This window comes from Micromys minutus (assembly GCF_963924665.1).
Source record: "Micromys minutus genome assembly, chromosome: 4".
NCBI lineage: Eukaryota > Metazoa > Chordata > Mammalia > Rodentia > Muridae > Micromys > Micromys minutus.
The window spans coordinates 3,905,985-3,923,283 of NC_137973.1; the positions used below are offsets into that span (position 1 = coordinate 3,905,985).

The 17,299-nt window shown below is 42.5% G+C and overlaps 1 protein-coding gene across 1 annotated transcript in view; it reads left to right on the forward strand.

Annotated features, from left to right (window-relative positions):
• The window catches only part of LEKR1 (leucine, glutamate and lysine rich 1), a gene marked incomplete at both ends in the record, with an annotated part of 166,823 nt that overhangs the window by 93,796 nt on the left and 55,728 nt on the right, over positions 1-17,299 (forward strand). Inside the window, one exon of the mRNA XM_080915557.1 lies at positions 16,036-16,117. Coding sequence (XP_080771683.1) covers positions 16,036-16,117 — 82 coding nt within the window. The remainder of the gene's footprint in view (positions 1-16,035; positions 16,118-17,299) is intronic.

Sequence of the window (17,299 nt, forward strand, 5' to 3'; positions counted from 1 at the left end):
TTAGGATGAAATGTTCTATAGATGTCTGTTAAATCCATTTGGTTCATAACTTCTGTTAGTTTTACTAAGAAAACTGTTAGTCCTTGTTCAGTTTCTGCTTCCATGATCTGTCCTTTGATGAGAGTGAGGTATTGAAGTTTCCCACTGTTATTGTGTGTGGTACAATATATATTTTGAGCTTTAGTAAGGTTTCTTTTATGAATGTGGGTGACCTTGTATTTGTAGAGTAGATGTTCAGGATTGAGAGTTCATCTTGATAGATTTTTTTTCCTTTGATGAGTAAAAACTGTCCTGCCTTACCCTTTTTGATAACTTCTGGTTGAAAATCTATTTTATTTGCTATTAGAAGGCTACTCCAGCTTGTTTCTTGGGACTATTTGCTTGGAAAGTGTTTCCCAGCCTTTTCCTCTGAGGTAGTATCTGTCTCTGTCTCAGAGATGAGTTTCCTGTATGCAGCAAAATGCTGGATCCTGTTTATGTATCCAGTCTGATAGTCTATGTCTTTTTATTGGAGAATTGAGCCCATTGATGTTAAGGGATATTAAGGAATAGTGATTGTTGTTTCATGTTAATTTTGTTGTTAAAGGTAGAATTATGTTTGTGTGCTTTTCTTCTTTTGGTTTTGTTGTAAAGGAATTAATTTCTTGCTTTTCCAAGGGTGAGGTTTTTTTTTGTTGTTGTTGTTGTTTTGTTTATTTTTTTTTTGTTTTTTGTTTTGTTTTTATCTATTATTCTTTGTAGGGCTGGATTTGTGGACAGATATTGTGGAATATCTTGGTCTCTCCATCTATAGTGATTGAGAGTTTTGCTGGATATAGTAAACTGGGCTGACATTTGTGTTCTCTTAGGGTCTGTATGATGTCTGTCCAGGATCTTCTAGCTTTCATGGTCTTTGTTGAGAAGTTGGGTATAATTCTGATCGGTCTGACTTTATATGTTATTTGTCCTTTTCTCCTTACTGCTTTTAGGATTCTTTCTTTGTTTTTGGACATTTGGTGTTTTGACTATTATGTGTTGGGAGGAGTTTTTTTCTGGTCCACTCTATTTGGAGTTCTTTAAACTTCTTGTGTGCTCACGGTCATCTCTTTCTTTGGGTTAAAGATGTTTTATAATTTTGTTGAAGGTATTTCCTGGACCTTTCATTTGGGAGTCTTTGCTCTCTTCTACACCTACTATCCTTAGGTTTGTTCTTCTCATTGTGTCCCAGATTTCCCGGGTGGTTTAGATCAGGAACTTTTTAATTTTCACATTTCTCCGACTGTCATGTCAATGTTTTCCATGCTATCTATCCTCTGCCCCTGAGATTCTCTCTTCCATCTCATGTGTTCTGTTGGTGATGCTCGTGTCTGTGACTCCTGACGTCTTCCCTGGGTTTTCTATCTCCAGGGTTGTCTCCATTTGTGTTTTCTTTATTGTTTTCATTTCTGTTTTTAGATCCTATATGGTTTTGTTCAGTTCCTTTATCTATTTGCTTGTGTTTTCCTGTTCTCTAGGGGCTTCTACTTGTTTATCTGTGTTCTCCTGTATTTCTTTAAGGGAGTCATTCATGAGCTTCATTATCAACAAGAGGCATAATTTTAAGTTCAAATCTTGTTTTTCTGGTGTGTTGGGATATACATTGCTTGCTGTGGTGGGATAGCTGGGTTCTGATGTTGCCAGGTTTTCTTGGTTTCTGTTGCTTAGATTCTTGTACCTGCCTCTTGCCATCTTCTTCTCTTTGATGTTAGTTGATCTTGTTGTCTCTGACTGGAGCTTGCCTATCCTCTGTGTGTGTGGCCCATGTGCTCCGGATTGGTCCTGGGTGTCCAGCTCTCTATGGGCAGGCTGTGAGTTCTGACGGCGATGGGCCGGCTCTAGCTCTGGGTGCAGATGGAGGCCTGAAGGACACAGACCCAAGCAGTAGCATGACACCTACTTCCTGAGAGTTCCGGGCCATCTCTCCCCAGATAGTCTGTGAAGAGAGTGTGGGCTCCCCCGTGGGCTCAGGAGGGAGAGCACTCCTCTGTGTTAACTCTCTGCCAGCAGGCCGCAGGCCACAAGTCCTGATGGCTGTGTGCTGGCTCTACCTGTGGCTCTGGGCCAATACAATGTTTTTTAATAGGCGATTGAGAAATACTTCTTTTTCCTCTGTTAAGACTCAGTGTTTTCTCAGTCTGTCACCCAACTCCCCAACAATGGTTGGCAGCAGCTGTGAGTGGAAGTCCAAGGGTCTAGCAGATCCTCAGTCCCACAAGGCAAGCAGGCAGAGAGCCCTAAACGTTAGTTCTTTCCCGAAAAAATAAACATGCAAAATAAAATTTGGAGACTAAATACTTAATTCCCTTTCAGAAAAGATTTATTTACCTGAGTTTTGTAATTTTATGTTTAGTGCACACTAATATTACTTCGAAAATGCACAATTTATCTCAATTGATTATAGTCCTCTCAGAGGTCATTGTGACCCACAAATCAGTCCACTTAAATGATTTTTCTTCTACCTAGTAGAATAAAGTGTCCTTTGGTCTTTGTCAGCAGTCACAATACTGGAAGACACAGTTCAGATGAATCATCTCTTCATTGTTAATTCTCTTTGAATCTATTTAACCAACTCTCACATTTATCCCAAGTTAAAAAAAAAACTTTGAAACTTTTTCTTTTGAAAGCTGTTTGGTCTAATAAATAATAAAGCCTTTTAATGATGTTATTTTACATAAAATACTTGAACATCCTAATTAAATGTTTTAAAAATAGTATTTTGAGGTATGATTTACATATTTTCAGATTCACCCATTGTAGGTGTACACTTTATTGATTTTAGGCTGTGCGCAGGACTCTGGCCATTGCTGTGGTCTCAGCCTTTGCAGTGCTGTGACCTTTATACAGTTCCTCATGTTGTGGGGAACCCACCATAAGTTTTGTTGCTACTTCATGACTGTAATTTACTGTTATGAATTCTTCTGTAAACATCTGTGTTTTCCAGTGATCTTAGACGACTCATGTGAAAGGTGGTTAGACCCGAAACATTATACCCCACAGGTGGAAAACTTTTGTTTTAGAGCCTTTCTATCCTGTTCATAATGTTTTGAGAGTCTGGAGAGATGGCTCAGTGGTTAAGAGCACTGATTGCTCTTGCAGAGGACCTGGGTCTGATTCACAGCACCCACATGACAGCTTATAACCACCGTCACTCCAGTTCCAGGGAGTCTGCTGCCCTCTTCTGACCTCCATGGGCACCAGGCATGCATGTGCACACACATTCAGGCAAAATACACATATGCATAAAATAATAAGATGAATTCATCTAGAGAACTTTTCAAAAGAAAGAAAGAAGCTTCAGGGGACATGAGAGTGACTTCGCAAATTAAAAATGTTTGCCTAAGGGATAGTGTCTGATTCCTGGCACTCTGTAAAGTGGAAAAAGAACCAAATCCACAGAATGTTCACTTACTTCCGATATATGCTGTGGCATATACATACCTGCCTATTACACACACACACACACACACACACACACACACCCTCAAGACCATTAGCTGCCACTCCTTTTGTGTCCCTGCATCCACAATGGGGAAATGATTGGAACTGGGGTACATGATGTGAAAGAGTCAATAGGAAGCTAAAAGTAAAAACAAACAAACAAACAAGCAAACAAGCAAACTATCATTCTCTGCGTCTCTTATTCAAAGGGTCTGATCATCTCCACCCTCTACCCTCTGGTAAGCCTTGGTTGGCTAGCTGAGCAGTTGTCTGCCTGCTCTTGGGCTTCCTGACTGAAGCAGGGAGCGGCCGGAACTCAGTTAAGAGTGTCGTGTGACTTGGTGACAGCTTGCAGCAGACTTGCATTGTCTCCCCCTGTCTCTCTTGCAGCAGACTTGCATTGTCTCCCCCTGTCTCTCTTGTGGCAGACTTGCATTGTCTCCCCCGTCTCTGTCTCTCTTGCAGCAGACTTGCATTGTCTCCCCCCCCCCCCCCGTCTCTCTTGCGGCAGACTTGCATTGTCTCCCCCTGTCTCTCTTGTGGCAGACTTGCATTGTCTCCCCCGTCTCTGTCTCTCTTGCGGCAGACTTGCATTGTCTCCCGCTCCAGGTGCACGTTTTCAGAGCAAGTGTGTTGTGGTGACTTGCCCATCCTTTATGACTCCTTTTGAAATTCCCTTTTTAGCTTGGGTAAAGTTTACTTCTAGTAAAAGAGAAAGGTGGTACCTTCCCCACTTCTTTGGGTTACAGGTTAGGCAAACAGTTCCCCATTGAGCTACATCCCCAGTCCCCCGAGGAGCACTGGTTTCATACCAGAAACGACAGAAACAAAATCGCTTAGTTATAACTTAAGTGTCCCTGAAAAGAGCAGCTTCACACTGGAATACTACAAATCGCTTGCTTTCATGTCCCAAAGTAGGAAACCACCTAAGCACACAGAAACAAAGTTCTCCCAGTATGTGTACTCTTGCAAGCCAGACAATTAGGCTAAAACTAGATGAGAGTTCCTCCTTTGACCGTGGCCACTGAAATGTGAAGTCAGAGGATGTCTGTAAAGACTGCTTGGTCTCTGGCATCAAGTCTTAGCAGGTTGTTGTTTTCTTTGCCGATTTGTTTGCCTCCCACACTGGGCTTTAATTTGAAGATGATCATTATTCTGTATGTTTTTCCATTGTGTAAGTATCTGGAATATGAGAATTTTCTACAGGAATCATCGGTAGTCCTTAGGAGAGACATGTCTCCCCTTCAGACTCTTCTTCCTTTATACGGTTATATTCTGGTTTAGCCTCTGGTTCAGTTTCGCCTGGGCACTGTGTGCCTCTCTCTCCACTCTTCATCTTCCGCTTCCTCTGACTTCTCTTCAACCACATCATAGCCCCAATTTCTTCCCTCTAGCTAATTGCTGATACTGTTGTCCTCCTGTTGCTGTCATGAAGCCATCAGGAGAGCAACTTAAGAAAGAAAGGTTTTCTTGTGGTTCACAGTTCAGGTTACAGCCCATTGTACCAGGGGAATCACAGAATGGAGCCTGGAGAACTGGTGAGATGGAATTACAGCCAGGAGGAGACAGGAACGAGCTAACACAAGCTCGCCCAGGCCAGCTCCTTTATCCACCCTCATACACCTCAAGACACCCCATCCCTACCTAGGGAATGGGGAAACCCACAGTGGGCAAGGCTTTCCAGAAACACTGACAGCTTATGGGGTGAATTAGAAGATTGTCTAGTGTTAAGGCACTTTAATAAGGTTTTTGTTTTTCTGTCACCAAAATAAAGTATGCTCACTGTTAATGAAGCAATTAGCATTCAGGTACAGTTATGAGCATTTTATGTGTATCCTTCTAGACATACATATAAGTAATATTTTATAATACCCACCATTTTCTCTATTATGCAAGTTTTTCATTCCAAAATATTATTAAATTTGTTCTGTTTTAAAATTTTTTTCCAATTTATATTTTTATAGCCTTTTATGTGCACAAGTATTTTACCTGCTAGTGCGTCTGCACCGTGTACTCGTCTGCTTCTCCTGAAAAGTCCCGTTCTGAGGAGAGGTTCTTGTCCTGTGCCTGTTTGACTGGCACCCGAGTACAAGCCGAGGGGAGTGAGGGCAGTGTGTCCTGTGCAGTGGAGGCGTACGCCCTCCGTCCCCCAAGCAGGAGTGGCTGCAAGTACCTCAGTCATGCAGTGTGGATCCATTCAAGTCTTCGAACAGCTGCTGAGGCTATGGCTAAGCTTCTCTGCCTTACACTTACGATCAACCCCATGTCTCTCTCTCTCTCTCTTTATGCTGTAAATGTTTTCAGGTAATAATCTGCTTACTTCTCCAGAATCCACAGAACCTCAAAATACTGTCAATTTGATGGCAAAAGGATATTGACCATTTTTTCCATTGATTTATTGGCCATTTATGTTTCTTCTGAGAACTTTCTATTCATTAGCCCAATTTTTAGAGCATGTGAACTTTGGTGTTGTGTTTTTGCATTTGTTTGTTTCAGATACTAAGTGGTGTGTAGTCGACGAAGGCCTCATCTTGCCACTGTGGTGATTGTTTCCTTTGCTACCGGTTTCTTTTGAAATTTCACGCTATCCATTTGTCAACTCTTAGAGGTTACTTCCTGTACTGCTGGAGCCATCTCTCAGAGCCTTGCCCAGGTCCACATCCGGCGTCACCCTCTAGCAGGCTCTCATTTCCCGTTGTCACGTTGCTTCCTTTGTGCACAGTAAGGCTCTCCATCCGCTCTTCCCAGTGTGCGCTTCCATTGTTCCCGGCACCATCTGTTGAAGACTTTCCCTAGAGGTACATTGTCAGAGATTAGAGGGCTGTAGCTCCGGGGGCTTGTTTAAGTCCTTCCGCGTCCCACAGTCTGTCTGCGTGCTCTGCCAGCATTGTTTCTCCACTTACAGTTGCTTTGGATCTTTTCGTACCTGTTCTCCCACAGCCCACCATGGGCCACGGTTAGGTACGGGGGAAGAATGGGTTGGGTGCGGGGAAGAATGGGTTAGGTGCCCTGTCCTGTGGCTCTCCAGGGTGGAGCTCTGAGGTCTCTGTCGATTTTGAATTTGGAGGACTATCTGAAGGTGAGGATGCTGTGTGTAACTGTCAAACCACTTCTTCCTTCATGTCTTCCACTGCTCTTTGTTTTAAAACGGGGGGTTCCGTTATATTGGCGCAAAGTGTTTATAATTGTTACAGATTCCTGTTTAATTGTTCCCTTTATTAATATGTAGTTGGCTGCTTTATCTCGTCTGATTCACTGTGATTTGGAATCTATCTTTTCAGGTATCAGAACAGCTATATCAAGTTGGTTGACGCTTCTGTTTTGTGGTTTTATTTCTGACCTTTGACCCCCCCCATTTGTTGAAAATAATTTTTTTCTTATATTTATGTTCTGATTATAGTGTCTTGTACTCCAACTTCCTCTCCTCCTCCCCTCCCATCCAGGTTCACCCTTTTTCTGTCTCTCATTAGAGATGATAATAATAGTAAAATAAAATAAAACAAAACTACCACATAGGAATTAGACACACAGAGGAAAAGAGCCCGTGATGAGAAGGCATGAGACACAGAGACCCTACTCATTCCAGCACTCAGGAATCTCACAGACCGGAAGCCATAGTATATATGCAAAGAAAACCTGTAGGGTAAAAAGAGGAGAAAAAAACATGTAAATAAAATAAAAATAGTGAGCTAAAATTAAAACAAAAGGAAACAGAAAAGGTACTAACATGAGACAAGGAAGCCCCAGAGACGCTGCTGAGCTCACTGCCGGCCCTCAGGAGTAGTTTGTTTGCCCAGTGTTTTATTGCTTGGAGCTAAACTGCACCTTCACTTGCAAGTGGTATCAGCTGGAGGTCTTTTCTGGGTTAGGGATGAGGGGCATGCATCTCCTTTCCCTTCAGCTCCTGGACCCCAACCCCAGCAGGCCCTGTGCACGCTGCCTCAGTCTCTGTGCTCACCGTGCATAGATCCTGTTGATTTATGGACCTTGAGTCCCTGGTGTCCTCCACCGATCAGGCTCTTACCCTCTTCCCACTTCCTCTTCTGCCGTTCCCTGAGCCCTGTGGGGAGGGGAGCGATGGAGACGTGTCGTTCAGAACCGAGTGTTCTCTCCATAATGAATATCTGGCTGTGGGGCTCTCTGATCACATTGCTGCAGGAAGAAGCTTCTGTGATGGCTGAGCAAGGCACTGATCTATGAGCATAGCAGAATGTCATTAGAGGTCATTTTCTTGCTATATTTTTTGTTACTTTTTTAAGTGTTATAATGATAGCATTTGGTTTTGCTGTAGGTCTTTGGACTATCCAGTGTCAGGTTCTTGGACACCTAAGCAGTATCAGCTATGGGTTCCATCTTGTGGAGCAGGCCTTATGTCAAACCAGTTACTGGTTTTGCTACCACTGCACTAGCATATCTTGCAGGCAGGAAACCTTTGTCCATCTTACAGTTTGTGGCTGGCCTTGATGTTTATATTTTTTTCTTTGGTAGGATGCAGAATACTGTCATCTACCCCATGTAGGTACCAGTTTGACCTCAGCACGTTTCATGAATTGTGTAGTCTTTAGCAATGGGCCTTGCTGCCAGTCTGTGGACAGCAACCTGCAGACTTGACAGCAGCCCAGGTGCTCCCGTGGGACCCCTTTGTCCAGCAAACCAAACATCTATAGCCCAGTTCCAAGACTGGAAGCTTCATTTGGTGACAAGGGATGGCCAGCTGGGCCTCGGTCTTCCCACTTACTTAGTGATTTAATTTAGATCACCTTCATATATGTACATATTTTAGGAAACTTCTACTGCATTAGGTTTTCAGACTACCCCTCAGCTGCTCCTTAATATTAGCTGTCTCCCCATATTCCTTCATGACCCCCCTTTTCACCTGTTACCCCTCTACAGCCCCACCCTTATCCCTCCACCCCCATCTATCCTGCCTCTCTTCCCCTCCACACCCAGTTCCTTCATCCCACAACTACCTCTGTCGCTTGATTACCATTGACGGAACAGCTAATAACCATGGATTCGTGAATGGACAGTGCGGTGGATTAAATAGGAACAGCCCCACAGATTCATGTGTGTGAGTGCTTGGCCACAGGGGGTGGCACTATTAGCAGATGGGGCCTGTTGGACTAGGTCACTACAGGGAGCTTTGAGGTCACAGAGCTCAAGTCTGGCCAGTGTGTTCCAGTGTCCTGCTGCTGCCTTCAGATCAAGATGTCACCTCTCATCTCCCTCTTCAGCACCATGTCTGCCTGGACGCTGCCATGTTTCCTGCCATGGTGACAGCGGACTGAACCTCTGAAAGATAAGCCAGCACCAATTAAATATTTTATTTTATAAGAATTTCCATGGTCATGGTGTCTCTTCACAGCTGGTTGAATCAGAAGTAGAGGAGGAAGGGGAAAGTTCTGCAGATAGTCTACCTGCCTCCCTGGCTGCAATGTGTTCTTTGAGTTTTTAGTGATGCTTTTTGCTGTGCGTCTCTTATCCCTGAGGTTGACTCTTCAACGTCCCTTCTATTCTTTTTCAAAATCTTCATTTCCTTACCGATTTCTTCTCCCTTTAAAAAGAAAATTCTCCAAACAGTTGACTACTTGATTGTTTGCCCACATTCTTATTTACATCCTGAATTTATATTTTTCTTCATTTGCTGATCTGAGTCGTCTGTGTGGCTATTGGTTCTCTCACCTTCATCTCCCCAGTGTTTCTTCCTCACGGTTAACTTTGACCTCCAGTAATGAGCTGTGAGCATGCCACGCGTGCCTTGTCTTCCATTATCTGTCTCTTTGGTGTACTTTGCATGTGTGTCAGGCTGGGTGTGTCCTCCAGGTTGTTAAGTCTTTTCTGTTTCTCCTCTGCTCTGGTCTCATTTCACACAAGTCTTCCTGGTAATATCTTCACTTCACCGTGTGCTCCCACTGCCGTTCAGGGAGCAACAGCTGTGGCAGTGGGTGAGTGGCCAGGAGACCTGACACTACTAGTTTCTGCAGAAGGCACACGTGTGCCCAGTCAGGTTCAGATCTACGAGATACTGATCTGGGGAAACGGAGTTTACACTCTTCAGAGATCGGTGTATTCCTAATTAATAGTTAAGTCACAAAACAAGGGATGGATGGGAAAGGAGCCAAGGTGAATGAAATGTGAACAGGAGGAATGGCATGGGCTGGAAGTCAGGACAGCATTGAGGAGTGGGGGGAAGCAAAGGAAGGCGCCGATGCCTGTTCCATTGGGACGCAGACTAAAACAGCCCGACTAAGCGAAGAAGCAGAAGCACAGTGCAAGCCAGCACCAAGCAGGAAGAAGCTGGGGCCTGGGCGGCTCTCCTTTTGGTTGGGATGACTGGGATGACTGGTTTCTTGCTCACCCTGTTTCTGCAGCTGGGGGAAGGGCTGCTCATCCCAGTAAGCCAATCAAGTCACTTAGCATGTCCTCCCTGCCAAGAGCTTTGTGCAGTTCCCTTGTCTGCGGCCAGTTACAACTTCATCGATGGTGTCTATGCATTGTTCTCTCTGTCGCTGCAGCCCTGGGGACTGAGCAGGCCTGCCCGAGCTCTCAGCCCACTCTGCCCTCTCATACCTGCCTTTTCCATGTGGTGGACTCCTCCTGCAGCACCACCAAACTGAGCATGGCTTCCTTCCCCTGTTGCACTTGCTGGGCGTGTTGGAGCCAGTTCCTCCCCAGCTGCTCACTGCAGGGCACGTGGAGATGCCCAGGTCCCCTTGCAGACGGGGAGCCCACTGTGTGTCCAGGCCTGGGCTTTCTCTTCCTGGCTGTTCTTTACCCTTCATCTTCATTTTTTTTTTTTTTTTTTTTTTTTTTTTTTTTTTTTTTGCCAGAACAAAATTATTTAAGCCCAGGCAATTTGTAATTGAAAAACAACCGCAGCAACCACAGAATCTCCACCTGCAAGAAGTATGTTTGTCATTTGTAGGATATAGGTTAGAAGTCATACTTTAAATTTATAGCACAGAAGTCTTCTAGAATGATCCTTCTTAAATACAGACACATCTCAGTACCACCTGTCTTCGAAACAAAGCCAACGCCGTCCTTGTCAACATTTCCCTCTGTCCCACCCATAGGATCAGACAATGGTCGTTTGTTTGTTTGCTTGGTTTTTGATGTTTCAACCTAATCTAGTCTTTCCCCACAACAGGTTTCCCTCTTTTTCCTTTGCTTTCTTTCTGTTTTATCCTTTGCTTATACAGAGCAGAACTGATTAGTCTTCATGATGCAGTATCATTTGATGCTCAAGTAAGACCAGTCTCTAAACCAGTGGTTCTCAGCTGTGGAAAGTTGACCCCTTTGAGATGGCACGTCGGATGTTTACACTGTGGTTCGTAAACATTGCAAGGTTTCAGCTATGAAGTGGCAGCATGAATAAATCTATGGTTGAGGGTCACCACAACATACTAAAGGGTCTGAGGAAGGTTGACAACCACTGCTCTGGCAATATGTATCCATAAACATTTTCAAACAAAAAAAGTAACAAGTGTGTAAAAATGTTCCTGAACAAATGTGTGTGATCTCATTACTTACTTGTATCTAACAAACGATAACATTTACCTTAGTTCCCCCAAGAAATTGTTGAGGAAAACAAAGTAAAACCCCATGCCCATGTAGGAGAGTGAAATAAGGTGGGGAATGATGACTTCAGAGTGGAATTGGAATTCCAGCACAGCAGCAGGTGGCACTTAGGTGACACACCATGTGCTGGTCACTGCTCTCCTTCCTTCTGTGCACGTATGAAGTCACTGAAGGCTGGGAGCCCTGTGCAGGGTGTCTGAAGCCATACAGGCTGGAACAAGCAGAGCCAGGGTTTGAAGGCAGGCAGTGTGGATTCAACAGTCCTGCACAGCACCTCTGGAATGGTAAGTATTGAACTGTGTTAGAAGCTTCATAGTTAGTTTAGGTTCCTTATCTCTAACATTAAAAATTGTTTAAAGCCATTGGATTTTTTAATGCTTGAAATTCATTTATTGTTGTTGAGGCGAATAATTTCTGTGACTTAGAACATCAGTGAGGGTATCTTAATCCTTTAAACGTGCAACTGCCATCTGTGGTCAAACCAGTCTGAACACACCCCATCTCATCTGATCTTAGAAACTGCAACTGTCAGATCAAACATTAGAAATGTATTGGTTTTTTTCCTGTGTCTTTGAGTGCCTTTATGCCTGTTTACTTTTCCATCTTGCTACTTGAACCTTGAGTTATTTTTTTCCCTCCAAATAGCATTTTGAATCAAAATTTAAGAGTTCATGTATTTTCTTGACATTAGGAGTTTTTAAGCTTGCAATTTCTTTCTGCCCTTTGAGGTGTGTTTATAGTTTTCTCTGATTTTATCTTATGCCTGTTATACTTTCCAAGTGACTATTAAAGCCTCCTATCTTCCTATAAAATGGTTGACCGTGAATACCTTTTGTATGCGCAGTTTCGAGAAGCCTTTCCGAATCACAGGATTCTTTCAAATGACTAATTACTGCAGCTCTGCTGCCTGTGTAATGCTATCCAGCGAGCAGCTGCTTCTCATTGAAGAGAGGCTAAGAGCTCTTTTTGGGTTTGTTCATTTAAAATCATTGGCTTCTTATTTAATATCTGCAAAGAACGCAGTCACATCATCATAGAGCATGCTGTTGTGAGTTCTGGACTGTTTCCACGGGCCCGCCTTACATCTGCATGGTGTTTAAAGCCACTGCCTCCTTTCTCTTCCTCGTCATTCAGGGCCTTTCGCCTCATAATCCAATGTCATGCTGAATGACAGAAAATTGAAGTTGGATTTGTTTGGCTGCAGAGAAGGACTGGGCAGACAATGCACTTATTTAAGAACTCCTTGCCTCAGAAACTGAAGGAGCTGTTTTGTGCAGGTGGCTTAGACCCTCTGCTGCTTATCCTGACTGTGTTCCTTTATTTATTAAGGACAGGAACTGGGCATTCTGCTTCTGAAAACAAAGGACCCTGCTAGTCTACTCGAACCTTTAATAAGCCTTTGGGATGTGTACGTATCATTCTAAACTACAGAGACACACAGCCTATGTTTTTGTCTTTTAAAATAACCCTTAGCACTTCCTGATTACAAAAAAAAAAAAAAAAAAAAAAAAACAAACCAAAAAGTGAAAAGCAGACATGAAAATATATAAATCATTTCTCGATAACACACCAGGGGTCTTTTTACATTTTGAGTTTTTCATAATGAGTTGTTTTTCCTCAGCTCTACATGATTTTTTTTTTCTGCTTAAATAAAATGCTTTCTTGGTTGGCACTGCTTGCATTTCTGTTTCTATTTACTTAATGTGACAACCTTCATAGGTTCTTGTTTTTAAAGGTAAAACATTTTTTGCATTACCAATATTCAGAGCTGTTGTAAGACATTCGGTAAACAGTCATGGGGACAATCACAGGGACAGTCACAGGGACAGTGCCTCCTCTGCTGCTTCTGCACTGTAAAGCAAAGACTAACCTGTGTTTATTCTGAAAGCGAGGGGAGAGAAGCACGTGAGGAAGGAGGGCAGCCCTGTGTACAGAGCACAGCAGCCTCGCCGCTATTCCTGCACGGGGCCTGTGACATAGTTTGTTCTACTTGGAACCTGGTAAATTCTGGAACTCTGATGCATCTGTGTATTGAAATGTGAACCTCAGAATACTCTGTTTTATTTTATATGTACTGGTCTTCTGCCTGCCTGTATATCTATGTGAGAGTGTCAGATCTTGGAGTTACAGACAGGGAACTGCTGTGTGGATGCTGGAATTTGACTTGTGTCCTCTGGAAATGCAGTCAGAGATCTTAACTACTGAGTCATCTCTCTTACCCTTCTTTTTTCTTCCTTCCTTCTTTCCTTTCTTTAAATAGAATACTTTTTAATGGTACCAAAATGAGCTTGAATTAGTGGCTATTTTTAGCATATGCTACTGTAGTAATTCTCATGTAATTGAGAATTAATTACATAAAATTTACATACCAAGTAACAGTTCTTCAGGAGTTTAAACCTAATCAGTTTTAACTATTGCCTTTGAAATGATAACAAGCTTTATTTTGTGGACTCAGACCCGGCTCAGGATTATGTCCTGTCAGAAGCACCAGCAAGAAAGCAGGATTGTGGTTGTCTGTGTTGTTTGCTCTGTGAAACTAGTCACAAGGGCACCACATTTGTCTTTATCCTTTCCCAGTCACATAATAATTCTCATATTGTAATGTATGTATCTTTAAAAGTTCAGAGACTATAACTGACCTAGAACAATGCTCACCACACTTCTTTGACAAACGGTCTTTGCTTGTGGTTTTCCTGTTTCAGGAGTCAGTGTGAGTGAGAAAAATTTAGGGCTCAGGCAGAACAACTCAGTTTGAAGCACTGGACCACTTGGCAGCTTGCTGAGTGAACTTACTTTCCTCTTTCCTCTTCCCACTTATAATAGGGAGATTACCTGTTTCCTCTTCCTGGTAACCATGAGCACAAATGAACAAAGGCAGGGCGAGAATAGCTTCTGCCAGTGAGCACCAGCTCCTCCCTCTTCAGAGGCAGGCTGCGTGCTCAGCACTTGGGGACAGCACCAGCTCCTCCCTCTTCGGAATGTGTCAAGCCTGCCAGCAGCCTGTTTGCAGCTACTGTGCTTAATGACACAACGACATGGTACAGAACATTCAAAACAAGGTTTCTGGGTTTTGAAAGATTCTTACTAAAAACTATATTTCGTATTATTTTCTCTTTTGTTAATGGGAAAGATGTACCCTAAAAATATCATTAGCAAGTCCATAGTTGGGTCTTGTTTTGAGGGGCCTTCCCTTCATCAGACTGAAACGCATTCAGAGAGATTGCTGCTGGCTGGCTGGCTGATTTCCTGATTTGAAGAATGGAACAGTGCAATCAGAGAGGCTCTCATTTCTTTCTCTCTTCATCTGAGAAACGAGACAATTGGAACCAGTCTGGCTTTTCGGAGGAATAAAGTAGTAATGCATGTGAGGAGATGTTGCTCAAAGACTACAAACATCTCATTTTGAGAGGTGGGGAAGCTTAATGACTGTTGTACAACATTTTGATTATTAGTCAATAGAATAATTTTTTAAAAATTCTGAGTAAATTTGTAGTGTATGGTGTGGTACATGTGTTAATAAGCGTGAGTTATTCATGTCTTAATGTGTTCATGTTTCAAAGCATGATATACATAACACCAACTTTTACCTGTTCTTTAAAATAATTAAATTAATGAGTCTGAAAACATGGCATATATAAAACTAAAGGTTTTTATATAAATGCCTAGAAAACTCTTATGAGAACATTTGTTTAGAATGAATTTGCTTTCTGATATGAGAAGGCAGCTCACTAGGTAGATAGATACATACATAGATAGATAGATGATAGATAGATAGATAGATAGATGATAGATAGATAGATAGATGATAGATAGATAGATAGATAGATAGATAGATAGATAGATAGATAGATAGATAGATAGATAGATAGGAAATCATGTTGAAGATTTACATAGAAGTTTAGTGCAGGTGTATGGCTTCATTAAAAAGTTTCAAATTTACTATTAAAAGTAGAATATTAAATTTTTTAAGGTAGAATATAAAAATTTGATAATTCCCTTGTTTTGAGTGACTTTTTCCTGTATAAACTGGTTTATTCATTTCTGTAGTCTCCTTTTGTAACTTAAATGATCCCAGGGAGTTAAGTGGAGCAAGTTTCTGATCACAATTCTCACAACAGCCTACTGGCAGGACAGAGATAAGCCAAGACTCAACACACACTACACATGGCTTCTGGAATAATCCTCAACACTCCCGAGATTCCCTAGATGAAGACTGTGTGGAAACCAGTGTCCCGTTCAGTGTCCTCCTGCCCTTTGGAGTTATTAAAACGCTGTTTAGATGATGCTCAGAGTTAAACCATCAACCATGATCCTGACACGTGATTTCTCCTTTATTTCTATCCAGAAGGCCTCAGCGAGATTGGGACAGAGGCTCAGATAGCCCACTGGTTTAAGTGAGCCATGTGATCAGAAATGTACAGGGTGTGCCAGCAACACAGATTTCCTTGAAAACACTAGAAAGGTTAGCCTGTTGGGTGCCGGCAAATAAGGCTGACGAGTGAGGGGGACCAGGCCAGCTGTATGGCTATGGTGACAGCCACCTGCATGCTGCATAGAACCACACAGGCAAAGTGGAAGGAACCTGTGCTGCTCTTAGGAAGCCAGAGGGAAACTTCAGAGGGGTTTGGTCGAGTTTATAAAAGCACCAAGACACTAGTGTAACACCAGACACTAGTGTAACACCAGACACTAGTGTAGCGATAGGTTTTTGCTCCTGGTTGCATGCATACAACCTCAACTGCAACACACACACACACATACACACACACACATTAACTTTTGACATGCTGTAACTAGCTCAAAGGCTGGGCATTCTTAAACCTTCCCCTGCTACCCAAGGTTACCCAAATTCTTACATGGCTGTTGGGTTTCTCTCCTGCACCTCTTACATCCCATCCTTCTTCCCCAAGTCATAGGGACTCCCCATTCCTTCCAAAGCAATGTAGCTAAAAAACTACCGCTACCCATTAATGTACTAATGAACGTGCTGTGTCATTTCAGATTTACAGTGTCAAGTAGAGGCACTTGGGCTGAGACTTCAGAAGACAGAGAAGGAGCTGGACACCTGTAAAGAAATGCTCATGTAAGGTGCAGCACTAAACAGCTGTGAGAATGGCTTGCCCAGTGATGTGTCACAAAGCCAAGACTTTGGAAAGACCCCAGGGTGTCATCTTTGGGCAGTGGTTCAGTTGTAGGTGATGGTCTGCTGTGGCTGCTTGTGATTTTGTTGCATCCTGAGATGAATATTGATGGACCTGTCACTCTTTTAACTCAGTAAAGTGCTTTGTTCCCCAGGAAACCACCCACCAGTTGTTTCTTGACCCTTAGGCTGGGATCAAGTAGAAAAGGTTACCTAGCTGTGTATCAGTGATTTCTCTTGATGTTCAAATGAAGGAATTCTCTCATTTTTTTTTTTATGTTCATTTCTTTACTATCTACATTTCATTTAAATTTTCTGAATTGTTGTTTCTTAAAATATCTAATTTCACATTCAATACAGAGAGCTTTTGAAATATTGACTATGTTTTATGAAAATGAGGAAGAAATGCTGGAAATCAGATGATAAGTAAACGACCTTATAAAATGTCCAGCGATGGGGAAATGGCCCCGTGAGTCCAGTACCTACTGTGTAGAATCCTGTGTTTTGAATACCCAGCCTCCACTTAGAGCCAGGCATGTAGCACCTGCCTATAACCTGCCTGATTCTGCCTGATACGGGAGCCAGGCACAGGAGAATCCATGTCCAGCCTGACATATGTGAATGCAAAACAACTGAGACGATATTGCAAACATGGTAGAAGATAAGGACCACCACATGTAACATGTACACCATGATATACACACATTCTCACACACACAGACATACACAGAGAGACACACACACACACATCTTACAGAGAGAGAGAGGAAACATACACATATAAAAAGTACCCAGGGCAGTATTTGTTTTAAAAAAACAATTTATTTCAGGCATTTGAAAGACTACTTTATATATAAACGTGGTATGTCTATAATTAGAATGCTGAAATAAAATGCACATAATCCTTGAAAAACACGTAAACCATTTTACTCCTTGATGTGTAATCTGGGAGTCTGGTTTCAGTTCCTGTAGTCACAAGGCTCAGCCTCATAAATATAAATATCAGGATGCTTAGCAACCTAATGTTTGTGTTGACCATGGCTGGGCCTAAGAACAATGTGTTTAACAAATATTGAACAACATAAAAAGGAGCAAATTCCAGAAATGCCTAATGAAATTAGTGTA